The sequence below is a fragment of the Gymnogyps californianus genome, chromosome 1 (assembly GCF_018139145.2).
Source record: "Gymnogyps californianus isolate 813 chromosome 1, ASM1813914v2, whole genome shotgun sequence".
NCBI classification, from domain to species: domain Eukaryota; kingdom Metazoa; phylum Chordata; class Aves; order Accipitriformes; family Cathartidae; genus Gymnogyps; species Gymnogyps californianus.
In genome coordinates, this window is record NC_059471.1 from 76,453,732 (window position 1) to 76,480,633 (window position 26,902).

Consider the following 26,902-nt stretch of genomic DNA (forward strand, 5'->3'; position numbering starts at 1 on the left):
TAAGCTCAAATGCCATCTCTTACTGACATGTTTCTTCTTGGCTGGCTTTTTTTCCTATTGTGACTCACATTTCCTCTTCAGACAGGAAATTCTACGCAATTTCCTTTATGATTTTGTGCAATATCAGCACCATTAAAGAAATACAGGTTCACAGGCAGAAGAATTCACTTATCTGTTTCCAGACATTTCATGCAAAACACCATCTCCCCTCCCATGAAAACACGAAAGCTGGAATATCACAGTTTGTTTTACATGTTTCCCCAGGTCAGATCTTCTCCACATTTCTATCTGCAGTGGTAGGAGGTTCTTTCAGAAGAATTATTTCAATACAGTACAGTTAATATATCATATCTGAACCACAAATCCTGCATCTCTGGCATAATGGAATTTCTTTCATAACATAAAATTCAAGCTCTCACTAACATTTCATAGTGTTACAATGATGCTTTATGGTGGAAAAAAAACCTAAATGAAAAGCTCTACATTATAAATTTTCATTCTTTTATAAATTTTCACTGACATCAGCTGATCTACCCTCTTGGTACTGAGTTTCCATGATTAAGCTCAGGAGAGAAGTAGCCTGCATGATCACAAGTATTTACAAAGCAAAGCACAAACTAGTTCAGCATCACATACATAACAGTCCTGCAGTGACGCTGCAGTCAATAATTAAGAGTACATTTACTTCAGTGGGAGGCTTTAGAGAAACAAACTGAAAAAAGGAAGGATAATGATCAAGACCGTTGAAATCACAGGGGAAGTTATGCATATTGACCTAGACTAAGGCTAGGTAATATAACATGATGTAAGAAACTAGGGCTTAAGGAGAGCAGGAGTTGGATAGGAGGAGAAGATCAAGCAGGCAGATGGAAGAAAAGATCGTTGAAGAGAATTAACAGAAGAATTTATATCACAAAAGCTTAAAGTAGAGGCAAATATGATCAGAAACTTGGGAAAAAAAGATCATGGTGATGGTCAGCAATTTAGACAAGCTGAAAGCAAGACAAAGCATAAGACTTGGAGATGAAATGATTGATATCTGAAGCAGGTGAAAAAACAAGGAAAAAAAAAAAAAACAAGAGAAGTTTCCTGTATCACCCAATTTCTAAGCAGAATACTTCTGACTCTCTTAGGTATCACAAAGTGTTGAATGAAGCTTCTAGACTATCTGTACATTTTTTAGATACAACTGCACCTCCTGAATGTAGCCAAACCAGAAAGAAACTGATTTAAAAAATCCAAAAATAAGATAGAAAAAAAGATAATTTGGAAGAGCTTTTGGAACAAAGCCTCCTGCTGAAAGACATGAAACAGAGTGTGGAGAAACATTTAGCAGACAATGTTTCCGCAGGTTTCCAATAATCTGTTTCAGAGCAGTCGAGATGTTTTGCCACTCTATCTTGTCAGTCTTGTGAGAATGAGAACGAGGAATTCGACCAATTGGAAGCACAACAAAGGACCAGCAGGAACTTTACTGACAACAACAAAACATGAGATTAAAGGAGCTCAACAATTCCATCGAGTGCCTCCTTCAGAATTGTAACAGGGGAAGAATTGCTGCTGGGGAGATGAGAGAAAAACAGAAGGTTTCTGTTCTGGACTAGCAAGGACAGAGAAATCAAGAATGCACTCAGACTAGTCTCCTATTAGGAAGTACCACGACAGGTCTACTGTGCACGGAAGCACCAAGATTGATCAATACATAGCATTTCCTTTAGGAAGGAAGAATAAAAGTATTGTTGCGCTAGTGAGAGAAGCATTAGTAACTTCAGTGAGAATGCCATATATTGACATCCGCCTTGCAATGTCCTTTGGAGAGTTGAAAAGATGAAGCGTCTCTAGGAAGCTGAAAGTTGGGAGTAGGAAGTAGCAAGATGAACTAAGAGTTACACAGAAGCAGCTAGAGGAAGCCACATGAGTGAACGCTATATGACTGCCCCACTCGGAGATAACGCACAAGACACAATTTAGTGACTATAAAGCAGAAACACGTACACTGCTTTAGATTTAAAATAAATAACAGTGGAGTTGCCTTTATTGGCGCTGAAAATTCTGTGGGCTTATAGTTACTTTTGCATGGCATTTCTGCATTTTCCTGGAGCTCTGAGCTGGATTCTGCACTGTGTCTGTAAGCACAATCAATAATTCTTGAAAGGTGCAATAGGAATGGGACTCAACTACCTACAACAATCACCTCCATTTTAGCTGCAGGTAATATTTTGAGAAAACAAAAGTGAGATAAAGTAGAGCACAGGAGTGATTAGATCATTTAGAGAAAGTGTATTTGCCTCACTTGGAGAAACCTATTTTCTTGATGTTGCCCAAAAGGGAAAGAAGGGGGCTGAGTCAATGAGCAATTCTGGTTCTAGAGCAAACTAGTTCAAGTTGGTTAATATCCTTGACAGTACTGGAGAGGCAAATTATTAGTAAATGATATTTTGAAATATTACCTTGAAGCTTTAAGCATATGCCCCAATAATCTGAGATTAAATCATTCAGCTGTCAAGGCGTTATTGATCCTGAGTAAGGATACTAAAGTTTTATCAGAATACCTAAATTATACTTTACTTCCAAATTATACTGCCTTTACAAAACATATGTTGTAGTTAAAAGCAAAACCATACCTTTGTTATGATTTCATTAACGTTAGTGGTAATTTTGGCAGCGCTACGACACATTACTAAAAGGATTTGGTTAAATATAATGTACAGCACAACTAGTAAAGAAAATTCACCAGCACAGGTGCTCCTAAAAATATATCCAGTGAGGCAAATAAGAGATTTTAATTTGCTTTTAACTCTCCTTTGTAGATAATACAGTATATTGTGCATGCACTCTTCTGAAAATTTACTCTTATTTCAGCTTGTCTCTTTTGTTGAAATCTGAAGCTCTATTCTGTCATTCACATTCAATCAGTCTACTCACGTTGACTTTATGAAGAGAAAAGTACCATTCAAGCAATTTGGACACTGACTACATAATTTTAAAGAGAGAGATCACACTTCCTGAATTAACGTTTCTCCTTTCATCTTCAAACGAGAGTGCTATTGTCATAGATACAGGGTATTCAAGGACAGAGCCATCCCTAATCTAATATTGTGTTGGGAATATTTGGTATTATTTATTAATTGAATCATTTAGTTACGTAAAAGGAATAATGTCCACATAGGCCATCCTTTTGATCCACAGACCTTGTACACAATACATGAGAGATTTCTCCAAGGCTGAATTTTCAGGCTCCATGTATTACCAGAATAAGAGAAGGAAAGAAAGAAGCTAGAGGCATTTGAAGAGCATGACAGCTCAGAGAAATAATCTGCAGACCATCTATATGACACGGCTAGGATAAGTCCAGGAGTGCTCACCCAGCTGCAGCCTAAGGGATCTGCCATGCAGCCAGCTGCTGCTGCTATTTGACATCTGGGATCTGTAACTGGCATTGAAAAGCAAAAAAAAGAAAAAAAAGAAAAAAAAAAGAGGGGGAAAAGAATTGAAGAGTTATGTGAGGTTAACAACAAAAAAAATCATCTCACTCTCCCCCAACACTAGAGGTATTTCTAAAGAAAGAAATTTTGTTGCAGGCAAAAATGAAGATGGTCCCTCTGTGCACTGCATGGACACAGTGCACAAATGAAAGGTGAAATAAACCCTGGCAAATGAGTGTAACACAATGAAACTATTAGAGAAACACACCAATATTGTTAAAAGCAGCACCGTATGCCCATATCTGATGAGCAGTTTTGTTACTTACTGCTCCTCTTGCAAAGATTACCATCGCTAATTCATGCCGTAGGGATGAGAGCGCCTGGTTTTTAAGGCTGAGTCAGTGGTCTCAAGCATTACGCCAAGGAATCCAATTCTCCACTCGCAGAAAACCTCAGCCTGATTTCCCCTGCCTGCTCACCAGTGTTTACTGGGCATGGAGAGATGTGCAAGCAGGGAAGTGACTTGGCTGAGAATACACAGTGTGCTATCGGCAGAGCTAGGGAAGATGAAACCAGCCTGCCAAGGAAATGCCCCTTGCACAAAAGCCTGGATCCTCCTACCATACCAGGGACCAGGTGTTCAGCATCTATGTAGTAATGCAAACTCGTGTTTTCTGGGTTTCAGTGTTTTGCAAATCTCTGTGAAATACAATAAAACTGGCAGTCAGTACTTCCAGATTACTGCACAGAGCTGCTGACAAGTTCCCTTTCTATGGCTTGTGCACTTCATCAAAGGTTACTCTATATGTTTAGATAGCTTCTCATCCTCATATGACCCCCTCTTCCTCTCATGACTGAGAGCATTTGAGATACAAGTGATTCAGATATGCCTGACACAAACTCCAAAAGATTTACTAAGTGTAATTTTATAAAAGCAAATTGCCTGCTTCTCTGAGCTGGATCAGTAATGTTTCCCCTTGTCAACCTGCAATGCTAGTGAAGCTTTGAACTGCCACAGTCACTCTGCGAGAGAGTGACCTCGCTGGGAAAGATCATGGGTGGAAAAAAGACTTCTGTGCCCCTGCACGTGTTTCTGTGGCAGTTTCTATATTTATATTTTTGGGGAACTAACTCTGGGCCAGATTTTGTCACTCCTATTCACAGCGAAGAGTATCTCACTGCACGAATAGTCCCGAGGGGCTGCACTGAGGCAATCTGGACCATGCTGAAGAGCTCTTTCCACTGTGAGCAATTTATTTTTCTGTCTGGCTTAAAGATGGCTTCAGGTGAACTATTCATAGATGAAGGCAGTGTTCATGGTGGTGGCAGACTGCGACCTTCACATAGGAAGGAACATTTCTGCAAAGGGTCCTCTGCTCATGGAAGGGGCAGATGGGACTGCTGTGAGCGTGGAGCATCTGCATGAAATAGGGAGTGAGAAAGGTGAGGCATGCCTGCATTACACTGATGCTGCTCATAAGCACCCCACCAGCAAGTACAGACACACACAGCACTGTGCAAATCTCTGTAGAACAGACAAAACTTACACTTCAGGCAATGAAGACTTGGCCTTTGCTCTTGGCATCAGACAACTTACAGTGTTGCGCTAGCCTGGAAATTAAATTTCTGGAAGTTACAGAACTGACAGCTGTATCTAACACATATAGATGTTGATACTGAGTGCACGTACTAGAAGTGTGTTTCTGAATGCGGCTTTGATGCTGGAACCATGGCCATCACCCCTGCAGTCTTTCACAGACCTCAGAGCTTCTTCCTGAGGCAGTAAGGAAAATCTGACTGCACGAAGCAAACACACAATGTATTGATACATAAGGTATGACTAGGTATATTCATAGATAACAGGTAGGCAAACAGATCAACCAGAAAAGTAACTCGAAATTTTTACCTTTCCTCTTTAGTTTACCTACAAGCACTTCTCCAAAGTCCTATATAGAAAAGTACCTCATTGATGAATAGCTACTATTTGGCACAACTAGAAGGCAGTTTGGGAGCCCAAAGATTTTACTGTGTCTGTAGCTTAGACAACAATACACACGCAGAGGAACTGAGAAGGGAAAAATTATCAGTTGTTCGTGCTTGGCCTTGAGACACAACCATCAAACGTAAAATTTCAGAGCTTCAATGCAGGTCTTAACTCCCAGATCATGTACCCTGGCACGTTTACACCAAACAACACCACAGAGGAAAGAAAAGGTTCTCCATTGGCTCATTTCAGAAGTCCCATGGGGAGCTAAAAGTCTTCACCAGAAACACAGAGAAGTATAAAATGCACTGCGTAATTCCAGTACCTTCAGGAAAAAAAAAATCCCAGAACCCACTGATGTGTGCCTGTTACAGAGATTTAAAACTGGTAAAGCTACAGAAAAATTCTGATGGGTCCTTATCTAAACCATTTACTCCATAAATAGCACAACTGATTTCATGCCCTTTACTATTTCTTTCAATGATTGAAGTTCCCCCCACCTCCGAAGTAAAACAGAAACTAAAAAAAGAAAAAAAATCTTAACATTACAAACATTAAGCCTGCCCTTCTGTGCCTGTGATGAATAATGCTCGCGCTCTGGAAGACCCAAGAGTGTTACCACCAGAGAAACCTACTAACTCTCTTCTTGTGAATGATGGCTGTGTTTAGTTTGGGCTCGAATCCCAGCTGACATGTCTGAGTCCCTACAAATTTCACGCAGGCCCAGAAGACAAAGGACTGGATGAGGGCTGGCATGTAACACACAGAAACCGTAGAATAGGAAAACTCTTTGGGTTTGTGGATGGGAAAAAGTTTGCCTGGCTGGTTTTGGGTTGGGGCAGGGGGACTGGTAAACATAACCTTGAACCAGATTGTGGCCTTTCCCTTATGGGTCCTCAAATATTCCAGCCCAATGGGCTAAACGGATCAAGACATAGGATCAATGCCTTAAAAAGCATAAGGAGGGGGAGCTAAGCAGATTTTTTTTTGTTAGAGTTACCCATGGCTGATGGCTGTGCTGGACTGAGGCCACCTACCATAACACACATATCTCTTGAGTTTGTCTAGAAGTGGTAGGTGTATTATTTGTTAAATTACTCTCTCTCTTATCTCATCTGAAAAAAAAAAAGAATATAAATGTTCTTCTACTACAAACAGAAACAAATTGTTTTGCAGCAGGTTGAAATGCTTCAATATATATCTTCCTGGGAGCCTTTAAACTGTTGTTTCACTAATTGCAACAAACACTTCTCTTCCCTGTAAAAGGAATGAATTATGCATGGCAGAAAAGGAACAGAAAGAAGGGAGGGATCTCAGTTAACTACAGCTGCTTAGATGTTAGCTGCCTAGCTCCAGCTAGTCATTTATGCTGCCCTCGTTAAAACAGGTGTCTGAGTTGGAGAAAATTGCCTTTTAGATGTGCCAGTCTCTCTCCTGTCACTAGTGAATGTGTTTAGGTGAAGAGCTTGGAGGACCCAACCAACCCTCAAATGGCTGAGGTTGGCTAGGTGAGTCATGCAGTCCCAGGGAGCACCTGACAGGAGCAGAAGAGCCCAAGTTCAGGCCCCTAACCTCATCCTCGCCGGCAGCACCGATTGCCCGTTTCCTTATTTCTTCGTGGCCTGCCAAAGGGCACTCCAGTTCCCCAGGACCAGGTCTGGTGAGTCTCGTCTAACAGTCAGCTGCAGTAAATGCGCGCGAGACCCAGCGACACAGAGGAGCTGCTTCCAGCACCGTGGGTCGCTGCCCAAACCAAGCAGGAGGAGGGTTCGTCTGGCCCATCAGTTATTGCTGCTTCCCACAGCATTTCCCATCAGCTCCCAGCCACTGGCGGTTTAGAGATGCTAACTGACCAAGCTATGCCTCAGAGACATTTCAGCAAGTGAGAAGACCACAAGTTACTCAACACAGTCCATAAAGGCTTTCTCAGTCACTGAGTTTAAGCAATAGTGTAGATGAGGTTAGACAGACTGAATCACAGCATGCCCTGCATTAGCTATCCCGAAGGACTGTTTCTCATAAAGGAGATATCATGCTGAGTAATGAAAGGCCTCGCGTCTTTCAAGGAATAAAAATTGCATGAAGTATGCTTGAGTTCCTTCCTCACAAAAGGATCTGTTGCTAAGTGAATGGGTGAGAGTCTGGGGAGGAGATCCATGCTACCTGATGTCTTGGGAACAAAAATACCTGAAAGCTGTATCTGGAAGATCTTGTTTATAGTCTTTACATCAGATGAGACTGAGGTTTTGATGGAGAAGGGTGGATGAGATGCCTCGTACCAACCTCTAGAATATATATCTCCCTCTAGAACCACTTTGCTAGCTCTAGAAATCTCCTACTCTCATAACACTGGAATGTGATTTTTTTTGGCCCTTGAGCACCAACTTAAAATTTCAGAAAATCAAGGATCTCAATAATATTTCCTGCAACATACATTAACCATATTTTATCCTACCCTGTTTCCTGTGGAATAATTAAAAAAACACCCATGTTCCTAATGGATTTGATGACCCCTTCCAATTCAAGTAATTTGGTGGGAGCATGCTGTAGATTTCTCTAATTACCCAGAACTTAGTAGAACTTAGCCTTCCAGAGTATCCAGATTTCCTCCCTGCAAAAACAAAGGCGATGGTCAGCATTGATGTGTGCCTCTGTCTCACCTCGGTACGGGGTGAGGATGCCACCAGTCAGAAGCACCTCCTAGGTCAATTAGTTTACACATAGCTCTCCAAAAACAATTGGGACATATTATATTTCTCAGCCTCAAAAAGACCATGTGGCTATATCACCCAAAGTCATGACATGGGCAGGTACTACGTAACAGGCACTTTAACTGAGTCTAATACAGTCTAAATATTTCTAAATAGCTCCAAGGCTCTTTGATCTGGGAGATAAAAGAACAACGTGATTCAAAAATGGAAGTTAGGCACTTCAAAAATCCAAAGTTAGGCCTGGCAACAGCAGGCAAATTTTTAATAGTGGTAAGAAATAACCACTTAATAATGCACGTGCTAGATTCTTCCTAAGTTGCATCAGACATAGTTTTGGGGCTTCTTTTTCTCTTCCCATAAAGATCTGCTGAAAGGTCTGCTGACCACCTTATCTTACATCTCATTGGGTTCAACTTTTTCAGTACATTGGATGATTTTTTTTTTTTTTGCTTAAACACCTTTAAAATTTATCAGTTTGCTTATAGTGTACATGAAAGTTGAAAGAAACAGCTCAAATCATGCATTTATTATGAAACTATTTCACTGACACAACTGCATTTTTTTCCCACTCTTTGCTGGTGCCCATTTTCTCCCTCCTACACAGCTGTACCCATTGGTCTCTTATGCCACTTGTCTCTACATTGCTCAATATCCTGTCACAATTTATTCCCTATTCATTAGGTATTGATGAGTGGGAAAGCAGCAAAAATGTAGCTAAATCCCCACTTCTGTCATTATATATTTTAACATCTCACAGCTTATGTCTGATCTATTACTACTGCACAGTTTGAAAGGCTCTACTTAGAAACTACATTTGAGTTTAAAAAATCAAACCATTACTTAGGTAAGTATCCATACTTTTCCCTCTATGTGTGGCATTGGAAGGAGCATACATAAGAACATAGAAGCTCTAAAGCACGTTAAAGTCTCTTATTTCCCATTTCTTCCGGACCCCTGCCCTTCAAAATCTTTCTGCAAATCTGAAGGAAACAAGGCAGGGAAGAATAAGTTTTCTGGGGCACAGGGTCTGCGTAGAAACATTGTGCCTTTGTTCTGAAGGTACATCACGAAGAAGTGGGCATTGTTCAAGCATGGCAAAGACGATTAATATGCTGCAATGTCTTAGGCAGGAGAGCTTATCCTACAGGTGGATCAAGGAGTCCAGGTGTTTGGAAAGCTGTCCCCTGCCTCCTCCAAGGATTCCAAAACCACATACTATTTTTGGAGCTTTTTCAAACCACTGTGTTAAAACACCTGGGCTCTCTCAGCTCCTTCTGCTAGATATTGCCACGGGGGAGTATTACATATTCCTTATGCATGTCTTGATATAATTCACCAAAATAAGTGATCAATGACAATGTGAGAGCCAGGCATTCTAAATTAAGATCATATCAGCTCAGAAACAAGTAATTTTTTTTCTTTTATTCCTGCCAGCTCTTAATTAAAACAGGTAAGTAAGTACATAAGACTGCTGAAATTGAATTTGGAAAGGCTGAAATCCCCAAAGACAAGCTGTTATTGACATGTTACTGAAGAAACAAAATATTATTCACTTTATGAATCTTTACTTTCAGCTTACATAAGAAAAGATTAATTTCTAGCCAAAACAAATCTTGATTTATAGTTCTCCCTGAGTCACTTAGTGAAATGAAGCTTTTCGATCTTCACTGTAACAATAAATAGTACATTTAAAAAAAAAAAGTCCAAAGCACAAAGCATACTCATGAATTCAGAGGCTGAACTGACTGTAATTAAAAAGTCCAACCTTTACTCATCTTTAGAAACTGTTCCTGTATCTCATCCACCCTTCTCCTCTGCTTTCTGACACTTTCACAAAATGCACCAGGACACCGAGGTGACCTTTTAGTCAACAATTTAAATCGCTCTTGAGACTGAATATGGAGATTCAATACAAACTACTATTTATCATACTAAAAAACGTGAAGGATCTGTGTTTATACAGTTAATGTGTCCAATATAGCCAGCAGCACTCCAGCTGCAGTTGGCATCCCAGTCATCCTTCAGCTATTGCTAGCTCTTCCACCATTACTGCTTCCCAAGGCTTGGATCTGTTTCTCGAAACTCTCCCTTGTGAGATAAAAATCACGTTGCACGAAAGAGCAACTCAAAAATCTTGCGTTTATCTAGCATTCTATGTTCATGCTAGTTATCTGCACTCCTTTCAATTAAATATATCTAGGTTAAAGACACATGTCACAGCATTCACAAATACGTTTACAAAGCCTTTCAGATGTACTTGCCAGCAACTCATGTTTCATTGACTCCTTCTCTTATTCCAACAAAAAGGAAAAAAAAAAAACTGAATTTATCCTTCTTTTTCCTACATATTTCCTTACTGCATTCCCTTAAAATTAGCTTCACTTTCCAGACAAGGTTTCTGATCAGTCAACACAGCATTCCCTTTGTTCTGTGTCTAACCACTTGCTCTTCCATCTTCTCAGTGAACCTGACACTCACACACTGAGGAAGTAATACACAGGAGGGCTCCTGAGTAAAATACCCTCTGTCCAAAGATGCTACACAGCAGCAGCTTGCATCCTAGCGTGCTGCCTTCTTGGTGCCTTCAGCACCTTGCTTTTGCAACCCGCAAGCTTCATTCTTCAGTTCTACAAAGTTCAGTACAACTGTTACTATAAGATGGGATTGATTTGAGGCAAAGGCACTGGCCATTTCCAAATCATGCTTGTTTGTTTTATTTGAGCATTTGCTGTTCTGCACACACACCACTAAAAAAAAAAAAAAACAAAAACAAAACAACCAGCCCAGGTTTTCAGTGTCAGGTTTGTTTGGGCCCCAAGGAGAACCCTTCCCTATGCGCCTGAGACTAAGGGCTGGCTAATGGCCCTGTTCATCAGGAGCAGAGTCATTGCCTCTGCCTGCTGCCAGTTCTGAGCATTCTCAAGAGAAACGTAGTGGTTCATTTGCTTTGTACCCAAACAAGTGGTAGGTGCCAGGTGTTAGAAATTTTCTGTAAGAAAGACAGGCTGAATAGACAGGTGGTGAAAGCTGCTGACAACACAGAAACATTTAGCTTAACCAAGGCTTAGGAGGATCATTAGGAATTTCCCGAAAGACCAAGCAAAAGTATGCAATTAGGCAACACTTAACAGAGGAATGATTGCAGATAAGTGCAAGGTGTTGCATGAGAGTGGAGAAAAATAAACAACGTTCTGGATGAATGTGACCTCTTCAAACTAAGAAGCTCATTAAAGGAAGGACTGCAAAATGCCTGCAACTGGGTGGGTGGAGGGGGGTATAGTATAAAGCAATTAAGATCTTTGACTTGTTGTCTGTAACTACCATGCATAAAAGATAACAGCAGTTATAGAGACTATTTTTGGCTTGAATTCATCATTAATACAGAAAAGCTTCATTCAGACTCATTGCACTGGGAATACAAGGTACAGAGATTCCAGCTCTTTGTCAGGCAACGTGTAGACAAAAGGTGACTGAATTCAGCTAATGGCCAACCTTTACAGACTACTCTTACTGCAAATTGGAGCCCAGTGCTACGCAGTGTTTTCTAAGCAGTCACACAGATTAGCATATATGAACTCTAGCATATACAGAAATCACACCACTATTCAGCGCTATACAGGCTAAATAAGGGTTTAGAAGCCTTCAAAAAAATCCTTGCAATTAACTGTAAATTCATTGAAACAAAAATATTACAAGGTATGCATTTTAAAATGTGTAGCTGAATTACAGGTCTTATTGGCTGAAGAAATAGAGAAATCTAGTTTGTGGGGTTTTAGTAGGAAGTGCATACATGGATGGGAACAGCACCTGCATGCACACCTATTGTGATTTAGATTTGAAGGGCCATGAGTCTTGATGCCTCCCAGCACAAATTGATGGCGAACTGGGATCAAAATTCTGGCTTTCCTGGGCTACCTCCGAGTAATTGTCCAGGTGAATTGTTGGAATTGTCACTTCACTGATAAATCTGGGGCAAGCCTCTAATTAAGGCAGTACACTGAAAGAAACAGAAATACATTGTGCTGTTTGAAATTATGAGGTAGAATCCCTGGTTGCGTTCAAGTCAATGGAAAGTTTACCATTGTTTTCACGAGGAGATGGAATTACAGCCCCAAACCCCATTATTTAGAAGGCTATAATACTCCCCAAAAAAGGGTTAGAAATATTTAGATGCAATAATCAAGTAGCTTTGTGATTCATGTTTATTGAATGTAATCATACAAACTGCTAGGTGCAGAATCCTTGACATTTCTTCTCAGTCCTATGTAAATACCAAGTTCTGCTCTGGCCATATTATAGTATTTATCTTCCTGTAATGCTCACTTTTTAAGGAGATGCTTTTGAGTTGCTTGGCCCCTAGCAGGGAGGGATACAGATCAACTAAAAAAAAAAAATGTCAAGAAAGGAACTGTAAGATTAAGGAATTTTTTTCATTCTGTTGTCCTTAAGCTCCAGTGTGGTTTCACAGGTTTCTACCTGCTTGCTGTTCGTGTTCAGCATGACCATAAAACCACCAACAGAACTTCCCGGATTTTAATAATGTTTGAGAACTGGGTCAATATATGCTGATAGAAGCACTTCAAATGCATACACCAGCACCTGCCACAGAAGAGGGGGGGAAGAATGAACACAGCTTCAAAACTTCAGTAGTGGTGATCTGTAATGCCCTTTCAACTTCTGATTTTACAAAATATATTGAGCGGTGCGAGCCTCCAGTCCCTGGGTAGCAGGGAGAACCTCTGTGTCTCCACGCCATGGCACGGAGCCATGATGGCCTTTGGAGGTCCTTCTCTCCTGAGCAAGGCTTGTGCCCTCTCCTGCCAGTCCTCTGCTCTTTTAAGATGCTTCAGCCTTTCTGAGAGCTGGGAGATCCTCTACCTAAACCGACGGCCTTTATCATCAGCTGTTAACGTAGCCACGCAGCTGCACTTGGAGTAGGCACCGCTGTCCGTCAGCATTTCCTCGGCAGCTGGCAGAGTGCAGGTGCACGCTCTTACACAGCAATTCGTGCAGAGCGCTGCTCCTCCGAGCACAGCCAGCACACGCAGGGCTCAGGGGCTTCAAAACGCGAGGCCCTCCAGCCAAGCCAGCCTGCCCGCTGCTGCCTTCTGGCAGCGTTACTCAAGGGCTCTCCTTGCTAACCTAGAGAAGGAGACAATGCCTGACTCTATCACTGCCGGTCCAGACAGACGGCAAGGGATGAGCAAAGAGCTCTCGTATCAAAGGCAAGAGAGATCCACATTGCCAAGGAACTGGTTGGGGGTAGTGATGAAAAGACATAGATGGATAACTTGAGGTTAAGTTCATACCTTTAAATTGTTGTGTCTGCCCACTGACACCTATTTCTGCCTTGCCTTTGGCAGTCAAACTCAGAGTTTGCAGTTCTGAGATATGAAAAAGGAAGCCAGAAAGAGTTAGAAACACATACAATTGGGACTTGAGAAGAAAGGTTTGGGGAAAGGACGGAGGGGCGGTTCAGTGGGAATGGAGAAGCCAGGGAGACACTGGGACAAAGAGGGCAGGAAGAGGAGTACAGGAAGAGAGAAAAACCCATCAGGAGTTATTTCATCTCATTCAGAGAAAATTAGCTTAATGACTCAGTCATTCTTTTTCTGGTTTTCAGTTGAATAGTAATGGAAGTTATCTTTTAGGCTTTTCCCAAGGCTAGCATGATACCTCTTCCTAGGACACAAACACCCACTGGACATAACATGTCACTCTTACTTTGTGTTTTTTAATTTGACAGCTTTGAAACTAATTTAACAGAATAGTTGCCAGAGAAAAGATATCATGCAATCCAGATCATCCATGTGTACTCTTCCAGTCCTACATAAAATCAATGAAGGAGCTTGTTTTTCCTGGTTGGGCAGTAGGTCTCCATCTCAGAAGCCAGTTAAAGAGAAACTAAATAAAACTTAGCATACTGGATGAAATGTGCAGAATAGCAAATCACACTGTTCCTTTAAAAAATGTCCAATTTTTCTGACTATGCAAGCACCATTAACCTGGGATCATTTTTAAAATTGAAAATGAAAAGGTACAACAACAGGCTGTTCCCATTGATACTTACTGCTTGCTTGCAGTATGCAAACCAGAGAATGTAAAGCAACTTCTATAAGAACACAAATACCATCTTAAACAGAATACGAAACAGCAAGATGTGTGTTACAAAGCTATATTTCCCATTCCTTAAAAAAATAAAAGAGAGAGAGGCAGACAGGGATGGAGAAGGAGAGAGAGAGTAAGGAAGGGAGGGAAAGGGGGAGAGGAAAAGAGAAAGGGAGAAGAGGGAGAGAAACAGAGATGGAAATAAAATGATGCCAGGAATGCTGAATGCTTTGGAAGACCTTTGGAGAAGACGAGGAAAGTTAAGTATATAGAATGGAAAGCAAAATACGCAATTTTCCTTGATGGAAAGGTAGGGGGAAATACGTAAGCTGAGGGCTAGAACAAAGCCGATGATACCCTCTTACATACTGCCTGGGGGATATAAACGAGACTGAAAGCAAAGCATCAGCCTCGCGTGCACTGTGCTAGCCCAGCTCGTGCCTTGTAAGCAGGCATGGCTGTGAAAGCTGTGCCACTGTTAACGAGGACGTGACCCTCTGAGAGTTTCTCTACCGTGTTAATGCAATGAATGCAACTCCCAACAACGAAATCCTGAAATACAGAGTGACTCCAGTTCTTTCCTCAGGGACTCATCCACTCAAAGTCTGCTTAGCATATACGGTAAACAACCAGCCAGACCCTGCGCATCGTATTTTCTGGATATAATCTCACACTCCTTCAAACTTATGTGGCTGTAACCTCTTTCCAGGTTCTTCTTTCTCTCTGTCTTCATATGCTTCTTCATCCTTTTCTACTCCTTGTGTTGTTTTTCTGCTTAGACTCCCTTTCCTTTCACTCTTCAGTATCTCTCAGCTTTGTTGGGCTTATTAACTTGCATGTTAGTGTCTTACCTGTCTATTCTGGATTAAATTTAAAACGAAATTTAAAAAATATGGCCATTCAAAAAGAAAATGGAATACGGAATGTGGTATTTATGTTGTGATTTTTTCTCCCATCATTCTGTCCTGTCTTTGTTTTCCTTTTTTTCCCCATTTTCTCCCATTTTCCCTGTCCAATTCAGCTCCTCTTTGAACACATATGTATATATTGCTTTTTATAGCATCCATTGCAGTAGGATGTGGATTTTTATTTAACTCAAAGAGTAAACTATATAGAAAAATGATTATCTGACATTAATCTGCAAAACAAGGAAATTGTCACAGTGTATTAAAAATAAAAAGGATCAATAAAAAATCTATTTTCCAAGTCAAAGAATAATTTACTGCTGGTAGTGTAAATTTATACAATCCCTCTGAGACTGAATTCTTGTCTCCTCAGTTACATATAATCTCACCTGGTGCTAAAAAGAAATTGAAGGAAAAACAGCACTAATTTTTATCCTCTGTGACTACCAGAAGATGGTGTGTTTTAAAAGGTCTCTCTGGGCAGTTGCGATGGCAGCTTGTGGAAAGGGTCCGTGAAGCCAGGCAGCAGGACAAGCACCGCTCAGGTCCATCCCCCACGGGGCTGCACAGGACAGACAGCAGGCAGGCACAGACCCACAACCGCTCTCTTTCCTTTCAGCTCCAACCCACTCCTTACACAGCTGTCCCCCGCACACCACCATGCTGCACTGGACCCAAACTCCCCAAGGCACGTGCTTCTTACTGTGGGCTGAAGGAAATTAATTAAATTCCCCATTCTGGCCTCATTCTGCCGCCTTACAAACCCCTAAATTTGGGGCTGGTGGGTAGCACTCTCCTAGCTGAAGTGAGGGATTAGCCCTTTTGCATCCAGCTTCTGAAAATAACCCCCACGCAAACACTTTGGAAGCACAAAAGCATGGCTTTATTTCCAAAATATTATCTTCAGGAAAAAAGGTAAAATTGCATTTAAGAGACTAAGGATATAGGGGCTAGATTTTCACACAGCCTAAGAACGGTATTTCTGGACTACCCTCATGAAGTTAACTTTGGCGCCAGCAATTTACATCACCTGATGAGTTCTTCTTCATCCAAGCAGAAAAATGACTAGGTAAGTTCTCTACCGCAGACACCCATTAAAGGCTGTGTACCCACGGCACAAGGCTGAGACCCCGGGCTCTGCCCCAGGCTGCCGCCTGGACAGCCTGCCCGCGAGGAGGCAGGAGGCAGACCTGAGAGCTCAGAGGGGATGAAGGACCTCTCAGCTCAGCTCCAGCCGGCTCCCCAAAGCTGCTGCGGCTACGTTGTCCTGCCCGTCTCCATACACATTTGCTACCAGAATAGCCAGTGGGAGCCAGCAGAGTTACTGGGTCCCTAACGCACTTTGGGGCCCAAATTCCCACCAATAAATGCAAACATGGACCTAAATTCTCTACCTTTGACTGCCTTGAGATGGAGAAAAATTCCACATAACTCTGCTCTGCCCCACACAGCAAATGCAAGTTGCTATTCTTGAAACTCAAGATTTATTCAGACTTAATCTCCACATATACCCAGGTTGGTTAACACGAACACACCGATTTGAATTTCAGATTTATACAAAAAGTCACTGTTTGGCAGTTAATTGGATGATTTGTGAACACTGCCACAAATTGTTCTCTTTTGCAAGCAAAGGCAAATACGCTATTTTATTGTGCTAGGAGGACACACAGAAAAGGATGCTGCTTTCTGAATAGCATGTTCCCAGAGATACAATTCAAGCAAATAAAAAAAAAAGAAAAATCTATATTCTGTCTGTAGGACCAGCTGAAAGGGCATCTGGAGAGGCAAACACAATGTAGTTATATATCACTGGTAGTTGTCAAGGTAACTACAGGATTATGATTCCAGACTAAAAAATCATTTCATATATCTTCTAATATAGCAGTCTTCAGCCAGCCATTTGAGATCATCTTAACTGGAGGAAAAGCCTGAGCAAGATTCTCAGGAGAACCGCTCATTACGTCAGCCTTGTAAGACATGCACCGATTCTACCAAATAAGCACATTTTTTGACATCTCTCTCTATTATCTATGGTCTATGGTTTTAAAGCATAAGACCTTCATGGCACTGGAGATGTGCTTTGCTTCTGCATTCAGAAACAAAGTCTTGAAGGAAGTCTCATTGGAAGACTTCACTTAGCCTGGGACAGAACAATTAATTCTGCATCATCTCAAAGCAAAAAAAAAACCAAACCAGATTGATGGTAAGTAGGCTCAGACTCACAAGAAAGAAGTGTTTTCCATAGGACATTTCTATTTTGTGGCAATTTTAAAATAAAATCGTGTTTTAAACAAAATCTTTGTGAAATTCTTTAAAAAAAATATATAAATTCCTTTATAGCATGCATTTGCAAATCAACACAAAGCATTGATAAGCAGCAGCTTATTAATTCAAGATTTTAAGGTCTAGATTCTAAAACAAAGATTGTTTTTGACAGTACAGTAGTCTGGGACATAAGAAACCCAGAACGAGTTGGGATGAAAAGCCTTTGATCTGGACTGACCTGAACACAAACTACCACATTTCGAGTTAATCCCTTCTACAGGCAGGGGCATTTCCCTGCTTTATTTCGCAGATACAAGTGCAAAAATGTTTTTCTCTGTCTTTCACCAATAAACACTCCCGTCAAAACAGACACATCTCTAGGAAATATTCTATCTTCACAAAAAATTGTTCCAATTAGAGCCATGGGATTTTTGCATGGACTGACTTCCAAGTGTAAAATATAAGCTAGGAGAAAGCCTGCAAGATTTTAGGTTGGAAAACGAACTTCTCACAAACCTCCAGTTCAGAAGCCCCCAAATGCCATGACAAAGTTCTGAATAGGGGAAATTGCTTTTTCCTTATACTATTTTTTCCTTTCCTCCCCTCCAATACATACATCTCTTTTTTTTTCCCTTGATATGCCATCAAATTACTAAAGAGAAAGGAGTACAGACACCGTACTATTTAAATGAGATCCATGTTCCAGGAAGTTTAGTAGCTGTAAATTATTCAAAAAAGGCCTAAGTGTGTGAGCATAAGTGAGACTGGAGTAGAATGAGAGGAAACACAGAACAACAGCAAATCTTGCCCAGACCCATGGAGATCTCTCTCTCACCACAGGCCCTCACATTTTGCATGCTTGGGAGGTAAAACACTGGCAAGGATTATTTTTCAACTAGGTCAAACCAAATGTTGGAAAGAGGATTCGATTTATTTTGTCTCCTCAAGTCACATCAGCTGTGAAGAGCTACTCCTTCCAAGCAGCCTGAAGTCAACAGTTATCTTGGTAAGAGAAGACAGTGGCAGACGTAATGTTAAGACTAAATAAGGACTAAAACACAGCTGACCATTACCTTGGGGAAATTAATCAGGTGCTGGTAACAGTTCACGTCACCTTGTCCAGAAACATTGCCTCGATATACGAGGAAAAATCCAAATCCAGACATGATTATTAGACATCTAATGATTCTCATGTTAGATGTTTTGCTTAATTCAAGAGTTTATCAGTCTCCTTAGGAGTATTTCTTTTTCTTCTTACAAGCAAGATTTTCTATCACCAATTACCAGAAAAGACTACAAAAAGTGCTCTGGCATTACACGTTTCCTGCAAGCCTTTAAATAGGCTGAGAAGGGTTTCGAAGTGCCCATGAGCATGCTAATTCCATTCAGATTGTGAAAATGTGGCAGAGATGTCATGCATCACGTAATCTTGAAAACATTTTATTTGAAACTTAGATTTTAGAATTTAGATCTTAAAATAAAATATATTAGTCTATGCCCTGCATAGAAAAAAATAACAAGAAGGGCAAGCTGCTCCAGAGTCATGGGCAATATTTCCTGGCCTTTTCACGCAGATTATTGCTCTCAGCATCACGGTTCCTACACTCCTTCCCTCTGTTTCCACAGAACAATTTTTACCTGCACAGCTGCGGTTTCTTTACACCGCTCCAAAGTTCTTCTCAAATATCCTTTTCCCAAGACTGCATTATGGTCAAATTTTTGCTGTTCTTACCACTATCTGTGCCGAAGAGTCTTATTATGGGCACTGTATGAACACTGATACAATTCCTTGAAGACCCTGTAGTCCAGAAATCTGTGTATGTTGCAGTATTTGTAGTCAGGGCTGGACAAATGAAGCAGACAGGGTTTCATGTGGTTTTGGCCGCTAAAATTTCATAGACTTACAGAGTTACAGGCTGGCTGAGGCTGGAAGGCATCTCTGGAGACTGTCCAGTCCCAGCCCCTGCTCAAGATGGGCCACCTGGAGCCGGTTTGCCCAGGACCGTGTCCAGATGGCTTTTGAATACCTCCCAGGATGGAGACTCTACAAACTCTCTAGGCAGCCTGTGCCAATATCCAATAGCCCTTATCCTAAAAAGTTTTTCTGTTTTTAAATGGGATTTCTTGCATTGCATTTTGTGCCCATTGCCTCTGGTCCTGTCACTGGGCACCGCTGGGAAGAGCCTGGCTCATAACTCATTTAAGAACTTGAACATCTATTCAGAGCTTCGATTCTTTGCCATTGAAAAATGGCCCTCGAAACGCAAGTTAAGCGTGGACACATTAGTGTTGGCCCTTCAGCGATGCAGAGGCTCCTCTCTGGCTGTGCTCCCTCTGGAGCCTCGCCATACTGCTGCAAGGACGGAGCTGACAAGGAAAGACCAGCACTGCCCGCACACTCAGGTACACCGCAGTCTGTTGCTTCACGTGCAACTCACACCTGGAAGGCTACGCGCAGAGCCCGTCAGTGCTTCAAATATAGGCACTGCTTTTCCCATGTTTAATTCAGGCTGCAAGTTCTCCGTGCTCCTGGCAGCTGAATCCCTAGCGCAGAAGCTGATGGCATTTCCACAGAAAATATTCTACTTGTTATAAGCAAAGTAACTTCTAAAGCCCTACGTGTAACTCATGGAAGGTAGGACTGTATAAAGTAGATCTTGGAAGAGAGCTATGAAAGCATTCCAGAGAGAAAACAAATTGCCTTTTTCTTGGCTTTGTCTTTCAGTATTTGCTGGCAATTTTCTCGAGGCCAGACAAGGTCTGGAAATAGCTCACGCAACCCGGCTGCAACTACTGCTCGAGCCGAAAGAAATAATGGCATACTATGGGAGGTGTCAAACCCAGGAGCACCTCTATCCAGCCACTGCTTGACATCATGGCTCTACAGGTACATAAAAGAGGATCAAAGCCCTGTAAAAGGGTGAAATGGGAGCTTTTTCAGGCCTTGCAGGGGCAATTTCATTTTGAAATTCCCTTTCTCCGGATTGCCTTCAGTAGGGCAGCACAATCAGCAAAATCCTAACCTCGGAGCTCCAGTCCCATTAGTCACACAAAGCTTCAGTGATTTACAGTCAGAAAATGGTTTCAAGACATCTGAAAGGACTTTGTTATTCTGCCTACAGCTACACCTGTGCACTTCTTTGTCTCTAAGTTTCAATTAGAAATAATTTAAATAAGAGAAAATCATGTTTCCTAGTGGCAGAGCCTGTTAATGAAATATGTTTCACATTTCCAATGGAAATGGGAATTTAGGAAACTAACAGGCAGAGCTTGTGCCTGCGTTATGAATACATTTTACATTTGAAAGACTTTCTCTCCATCTCACTGTCCAGATCTGCAGCTCATTTTTAGCTCTGTGAACCATATTCGTATTGCTTTTAATGTCTGAATTGCCACCCTGTTAACATGACAACTCAATTTCTAAGGTGTCTTAAGAAACACAAAAAATAGGGGATTCTCTATTGTTTCGAATGTCTGTAAGCACAGGCTTAATGCATTTAACCATGTTTTTGCATCAAAGTATTACATAAAACAAACAGAAAAGCAGGACAATTGATTTGCAAACTATTCACCTAAATGATTTTATCACAGGGCTCTTTAGATACCTTTCTGTGGATTAAAATCTTCCCTTCTTAATGCAGAGCAAAAAGTCGCCAACTTTACTGGGTAAGGGACATAAGTGCTATGAGCACAGAGAAACTGTATTAGCCCCTGCATTACTTTCTTGGACTCTAGAAAGGGGTCTTCCGTCCCTTGAGCACGTGAAGGATCCAGTCCTTACACACTTAGATTAAGTTTAACACATCCGATATTTTTCAAGATTCAAATATTTTCATATGGCTTGAATATACTTGATATAATCTTAGATGAGGCTATGGAAAGAAAAGAAATCTTAATGTTTAGGCAAGGTTCTTGTACCCGTCATCAAGTGACAAAGCAGAAGAGCTCTGCAGTTCCACGCAGGGTCCTGCAAAGTAGCGTACTGTCAAATCAAGACTTCTTTACTCATCGCTCGTATCACCACCCTGTCTTTCAAGATGTCTTCATGAGCCTGGTGTTCAGTTGTACAAATCTAACTGAGGGCAGTCCTTGACCTGCCAAAGTAAGCACTGGAGATAATGCACCAACATGAAAAAAGAAACCACGTAGATGGAAACTGTGTTGTTATTACTAGGAAACCCTTTAAACCAATCCCACAGGTCTTTCAGCATCAGCAGTGGTAGAGAAAGAATATGCCAATGGCAGGATGTGGTAGAAGGGACAAAGTAGCCACGTCAGGTCTTGCCACAAGCTCAGGATGTTATGCTTTTACACCTCAAAACTACACCATGAAAAGCAAATCTGACACAAGCAAGCATAAACTCACACATGCTTATGCACACTTATAGAAAATAAGTCTCAACCACAAATATTTTCTACTATTTTTGACCGGTTGGATGATCACTTCCATAACGACATCTTTGACATACCATGTCAAAGAAGAAGTCCTGGGTGACATTTTTGCACATTTTAACAAGGCATCGGTCTTTGCTGAACTGGCTTACAGAACTCTGGCCCACTTGCTGGGAATACCACCATTGACTCTTGGGCAAAAACAAATCTAAAAGTTTGGGAATCTGGGAACTCTCAGCAGCTGACTTCCTCTAGCCTGCAGGGAAAGCCAACCACAAACAGTCTGGTACAGAGCAGAAAAACGTGGACTGTTTTGTTAAAATTGGTGCATGATGCACCAAGCGTCAGTGGAGTAACCACCCATGAGTTATTCTGCAATTATGCTTGGTACCCATTGGCTAGATTACCCCTTCTTCTTTCAGGTAAACTCTTCGATTTCAGATCTCTAATAACAAGGAAAATCTCCGTGCTCGTTAGCAGGTTATACTGCAAAAGGGAGCAAGAGACCTTGACATCTCCTTATTCCCTGGCTGAGCCATATGTAGCACAAACATCCCAAGAGAAAGCTCTGGGAAAAAGCCAGGCTTGTTGAATGCACGCAAACTGCAGTGTTTTTAAGGTGATATCATTCCTCCTACTGCTGGGCCCACGATATCTTGATGTGGGTCAGACTGTAAATGACACGATTTGGTTGCCACCGTGCCAACCTCTGCATTCCTCTGACTCTGAGGGAGAAAGTCTCTTCTTCCTTTCTCACCTGGCTTCAAATGGAAGTCTCATGAATGCTGTGGATTTAGTGCGTAGTTTTATAATTGTGGTTTTATTTGAATTGCCGCAAAAACGTTGGGTGAGATTAAACACAGGCTTCTCCTTTTGAAGAGGTCTGTGCTTAATATGACTTTTACACCCTGTTTTCTCACTAACTTTTAATTTTTTTCTCCTTTGAGTCTAGTTACAAATCCAGCTCCAACACTGCAGTTGTGAGAGCCTTCCTTGGTACTGTGCTAAGTAATATTTATGCATAAACTTTTGCTAATTGCTGATTCCATTGGCATTCATGAACCTATGCTGGAATGAATGAAGCTTTCATTCATGTTTATATATTAGTTTCCAACATTTGTATGTAATCATCAAGCTAAAACCAGCTTTCATTTGCAGAGATGTAAACTGAGGGTAACTGAGTCAGGAGACATACTCTATTATGTACATGGAAAGATTTTTTCTAGTATCATTGAGAGTTGAGTTTATCACAGAAACTTCCCAATTCCATTACCCAATGTAGTTTGTTCAGGACTGGTAACTATGGTTATGGCTACATTAACAAGCAGCTTGGATCAATAGAAGTCAATCTCTAGAGCTCATTTTGTGCTGGGGACCTGACATAGGCACTTCTACAAGTCACTGGGACTCTTAGTTCAGATAAGCTCTAAGTTTGCTCCTGTGCACTAATGCTCTGTTACTGCTGCAGCTCACCTCCCAGGCTAGTTCTGTCCAAAGAGAATCCAGGTCAGGACCTGCGGTGCCCTTCCTGGTGCGAACCCGTGCTAAGCAAGCGGGCAACAGTTGAGCGTTGCCTGAAAAGCGCTCTCCTGATCTAACGAACACACTAACACAGACACACCCTATGCGTAAATTACAGAGACTTACACAATTAGAATATCTCTGTGGCAATCCCTAGCCATCAACAATTTTCCCAGCCATATAATTGCTACTATTAACAACACAAGTTCCCAATTTAACAAATGGAAGCAAGATAAATGCCCACATCATTCTGGCTTCTCCCAGCTTTATGATTCAGAGCTTAGCAATCTGTTGCCCTTGGTCTTTTGGAAATAGTGCCCATGTGATAATTTGAATGACAATGCAGCACTTCTTCTGGTCTCTTCTGGATATCTGAGGCCTTTGATTGCTTTATCACGGAGGAGGTTCTGATGGTCAAGTGAATTGGGTCTATCATGCCCCAAGGACTTGTACCTTATTTGCTTCCACTCAGCTGCTGCTGTCCTTCACCCCTCTTTACACTTAGCAACAAGTAACTCAGCACAGAGACCCAAAACCGAGGAGGACACCTAAACAGTCTGGAATCAGCAGAGAAAGGAACCAAGGTTTCTGGTGTAGCACTATGGGAGAGGATGGGTGGTAGGAAGAGGTGATGTGATACATTGCTTAGATTTTCTGTGTCCTTTAGCATTGCTGCCTCGTAGGGGAATGGCCGCAACTGCTTTCCTCTCCAATACTCTACCATCTTTTGGCATTGGCTCTGGTTTGAATGCCTCCAGCATGGGAAACCAGGCTTCCTGCCTCCCTGTATTCAGAAGTTTTGTCAGTTCTTTCTTCATGTCTTGCCATGCTGCTGCAAAAAAGCATTACCTGTGTGCATAGCCTTTTTATTATTATCCTTTACCCTCCTCCGAAACTGTCAACAAGTTATTGCTCATCAGCTGCTTCACAGGAATCACTTATGTACATGGTTTGAATCTCACTTGTCCCTGAAGTAAGTGTAGATTATGTCAAGTAAAGCTACGTACCCTTAGATAGCAGACAAAGCCCCAGACAGACAGTGGGTCAAGATGTAGAAGGATAGTATCGCCTTAAAAACACTGTAATTACATGCATTCCTCAAGCCTGGCCTTTTCCCAGAGCTGTCTTTGGGGATGTTTGTGCTATGTATGGCTCAGCCAGGCAACAAGGAGATGACAATGTCTCTTGCTCCCTTTTGCTGTCTAATCAGCTAACAAGCAAGGAGATTTTCCTTGTTATTAGAGATCTGAGATCTGGATAGCAAACTGATGGCACCCACTCCTATAGTTTGTCCATAGTGAAAGCAGGACAGCTATATTGTGCCAATCCTTGATCACGCTGGCTGCCCAGCAATACTGTTTTGAGTAGTTCTCCTTCAAGAGTCCAATATTCCAGATGGGAACAGTTTCTGTAAGCAGTTTTTTCATATGGGCCGCGAAAAATGCTCAAAAAAAAGGGGAAGAAAAAGGTCAAGATATCTGATAAAGTTTTTATGCAGTGACTAAACAGATATTGAACTGTAGCTTTTGAAAAGGTGATACGTCCGCACAGCCTAGTCTTGGTCACAGTATCTGCACACACATCCCATTACAAAGCAAAGTGCAAATTCATTGATAAGCAGTAACACAGGACCGCTGCTCAGACTCGCACAAGTCCTTTGTACAGGATAATGCACTTGTAGATACAAATATCCCTCAATCAGTGATAAATTCTGAAAAGGCAATACTCTTCCAGTTTGTTTTTAGGCCAAATCTACCAGGACCTGAGATTACTAAAGCCTCAGTCATTATAATTACAATGAGGAACAACTTCAGTCAACTTTAGATACACTTTCAGCATCCTCAAACTGCCAGCTGTATCTTGATAAAGTTTATAACTGAAGGTTAGAGCTTACTTTGTTCACAAAAATCAGGAAAGACTGAGGTGCTAGAAAAGCCTGTGATCACACAGATGTGAGAAAATAAGACAGACCCTGGTTTATTCAGCTTCACGCAGGTCACGTGACCTAATTAATTCCAAATGGTTTTGGTCTCTGTACAGAAACTTCCAGCAAAAGATTTAAACGATGTAATAATTACCTTTTTCCTTTCATGATCCTTCTGACTATGCCTTAATTTATGATGCTTTTAACTAGCATACATGTATCCTGAGGCTACGATGGGTGCACATTTATTTAAGTCAAAAGATAAATCTTAATGAAAGGTTTTTTTAACACAATAATTAACGTATTTTGATCATCATAACAGTAATTATTAGAGGCACAAAAACAGAATCAGATCTCAGAAGAAGCCATGAAGATCCTAAATAGGGTGGAGTAGCAGCACTGCCCTATTATTTTGCCAAGAAATGATACATCAAAGTGGTAGCAGTGAATCATCATACACTACTAGGAACTACACCCAGTGAATCCAAGAGATGGAAATGTTAGATGCACTAAGCTGTATCATAAATTGCAAATTATAATCGCACAGCAGATAGTGCGCAATATGCCTTTTCTCATAGTTATCAAGCTATGCTCTCTTTATGCCTCCCTCAACATAATCGCTCATCAGATTAAAAGAAAAAAACAGAAGAACTGCAAAAACATAGGAAATTTGGCTTGATATGAAAGTTCCATCTATTTTTAAGAAAACAGTTTTATTTTGTGAAGGATTATAAGCTCTTGACATGTGTCAAATAACCCAATTGGGCAGCCTTGTTCTTTTAGAAACCTCTTACCTCCCAAAAACCCCACTTTTTTAATGGGATTATACACATGATGGGAGGCAAGACCAGCAATGGAAGAGAGCACACCCACTCTTACCTGCTGTCATCCTCCCCTCAGCAGAAATGACTAGTATTCTGATTTTCTGCCCAGCTATTAAATCATTGTGCCCATACACACATGCAGGCAGATTGTAACTTGCAGGCAGCCCTTTTGCAATGACACACAGTAAAGAAGTCAAACAAAACTGAAAACATTTTTTAAAAAATATCCTACTCATTTTACCCCTGTGTCAGATTTACTTTAAGAATTAGTTTCCCCAAAGTAAAAAAAGTTTAACAATACACAAGAGGACCTCATATAAAAGAAGATGCCAGCAAAAAGAGAGGAATAAAGAGTTCGTTAAAGAAAAGGATATAGTTCGGTACCTTTTCCGGTCAAAGTTTCTCCTTGTATTTTCCTCACCGCTTCTTGGCCCTCATTCTCACTGTTTCCAGCTGTTACAATACAGAAAATGGAAAATCAGCGATGCAATCAACTTAAGGACAGTGAATACAAGCACGCCACTATGAAGTGCTAACCACAGTGTAAAACCAGTATGAAGTTTTAGGTGAAAAGGCATGATTCGTTACTGTCAGGCAGGAGAGGTTTTTGAAGAGGGCTGTACAAATGCACTGCTGTTCACACGAGTTCTGCCTGTTTATCTCGCTTATTCATACAAGACAGGACCATCTGCTGGCTGGACCAGCAGAACTGAGATGTGAATCTGTGAGCCAAGTGAATTATATCACGTCCAGATTCTACAAAAGCTTCACTATAGGTTATAGCGGACCTCCCCTCGCTCTTTTTCCAAAATGAAGACTTCCACAGTTGGAGGAAAAGCCCCA

At 41.3% G+C, this 26,902-nt stretch overlaps 1 protein-coding gene across 2 annotated transcripts in view; it reads right to left on the reverse strand.

Annotated features, from left to right (window-relative positions):
* Positions 1 to 26,902, reverse strand: part of DHRSX (dehydrogenase/reductase X-linked) — a 172,170-nt gene that overhangs the window by 93,768 nt on the left and 51,500 nt on the right. For both annotated transcript variants that reach the window (XM_050904000.1, XM_050904007.1), the window contains one exon: positions 26,444 to 26,512. In XM_050904000.1, the coding sequence (XP_050759957.1) occupies positions 26,444 to 26,512 (69 nt within the window). The remainder of the gene's footprint in view (positions 1 to 26,443; positions 26,513 to 26,902) is intronic.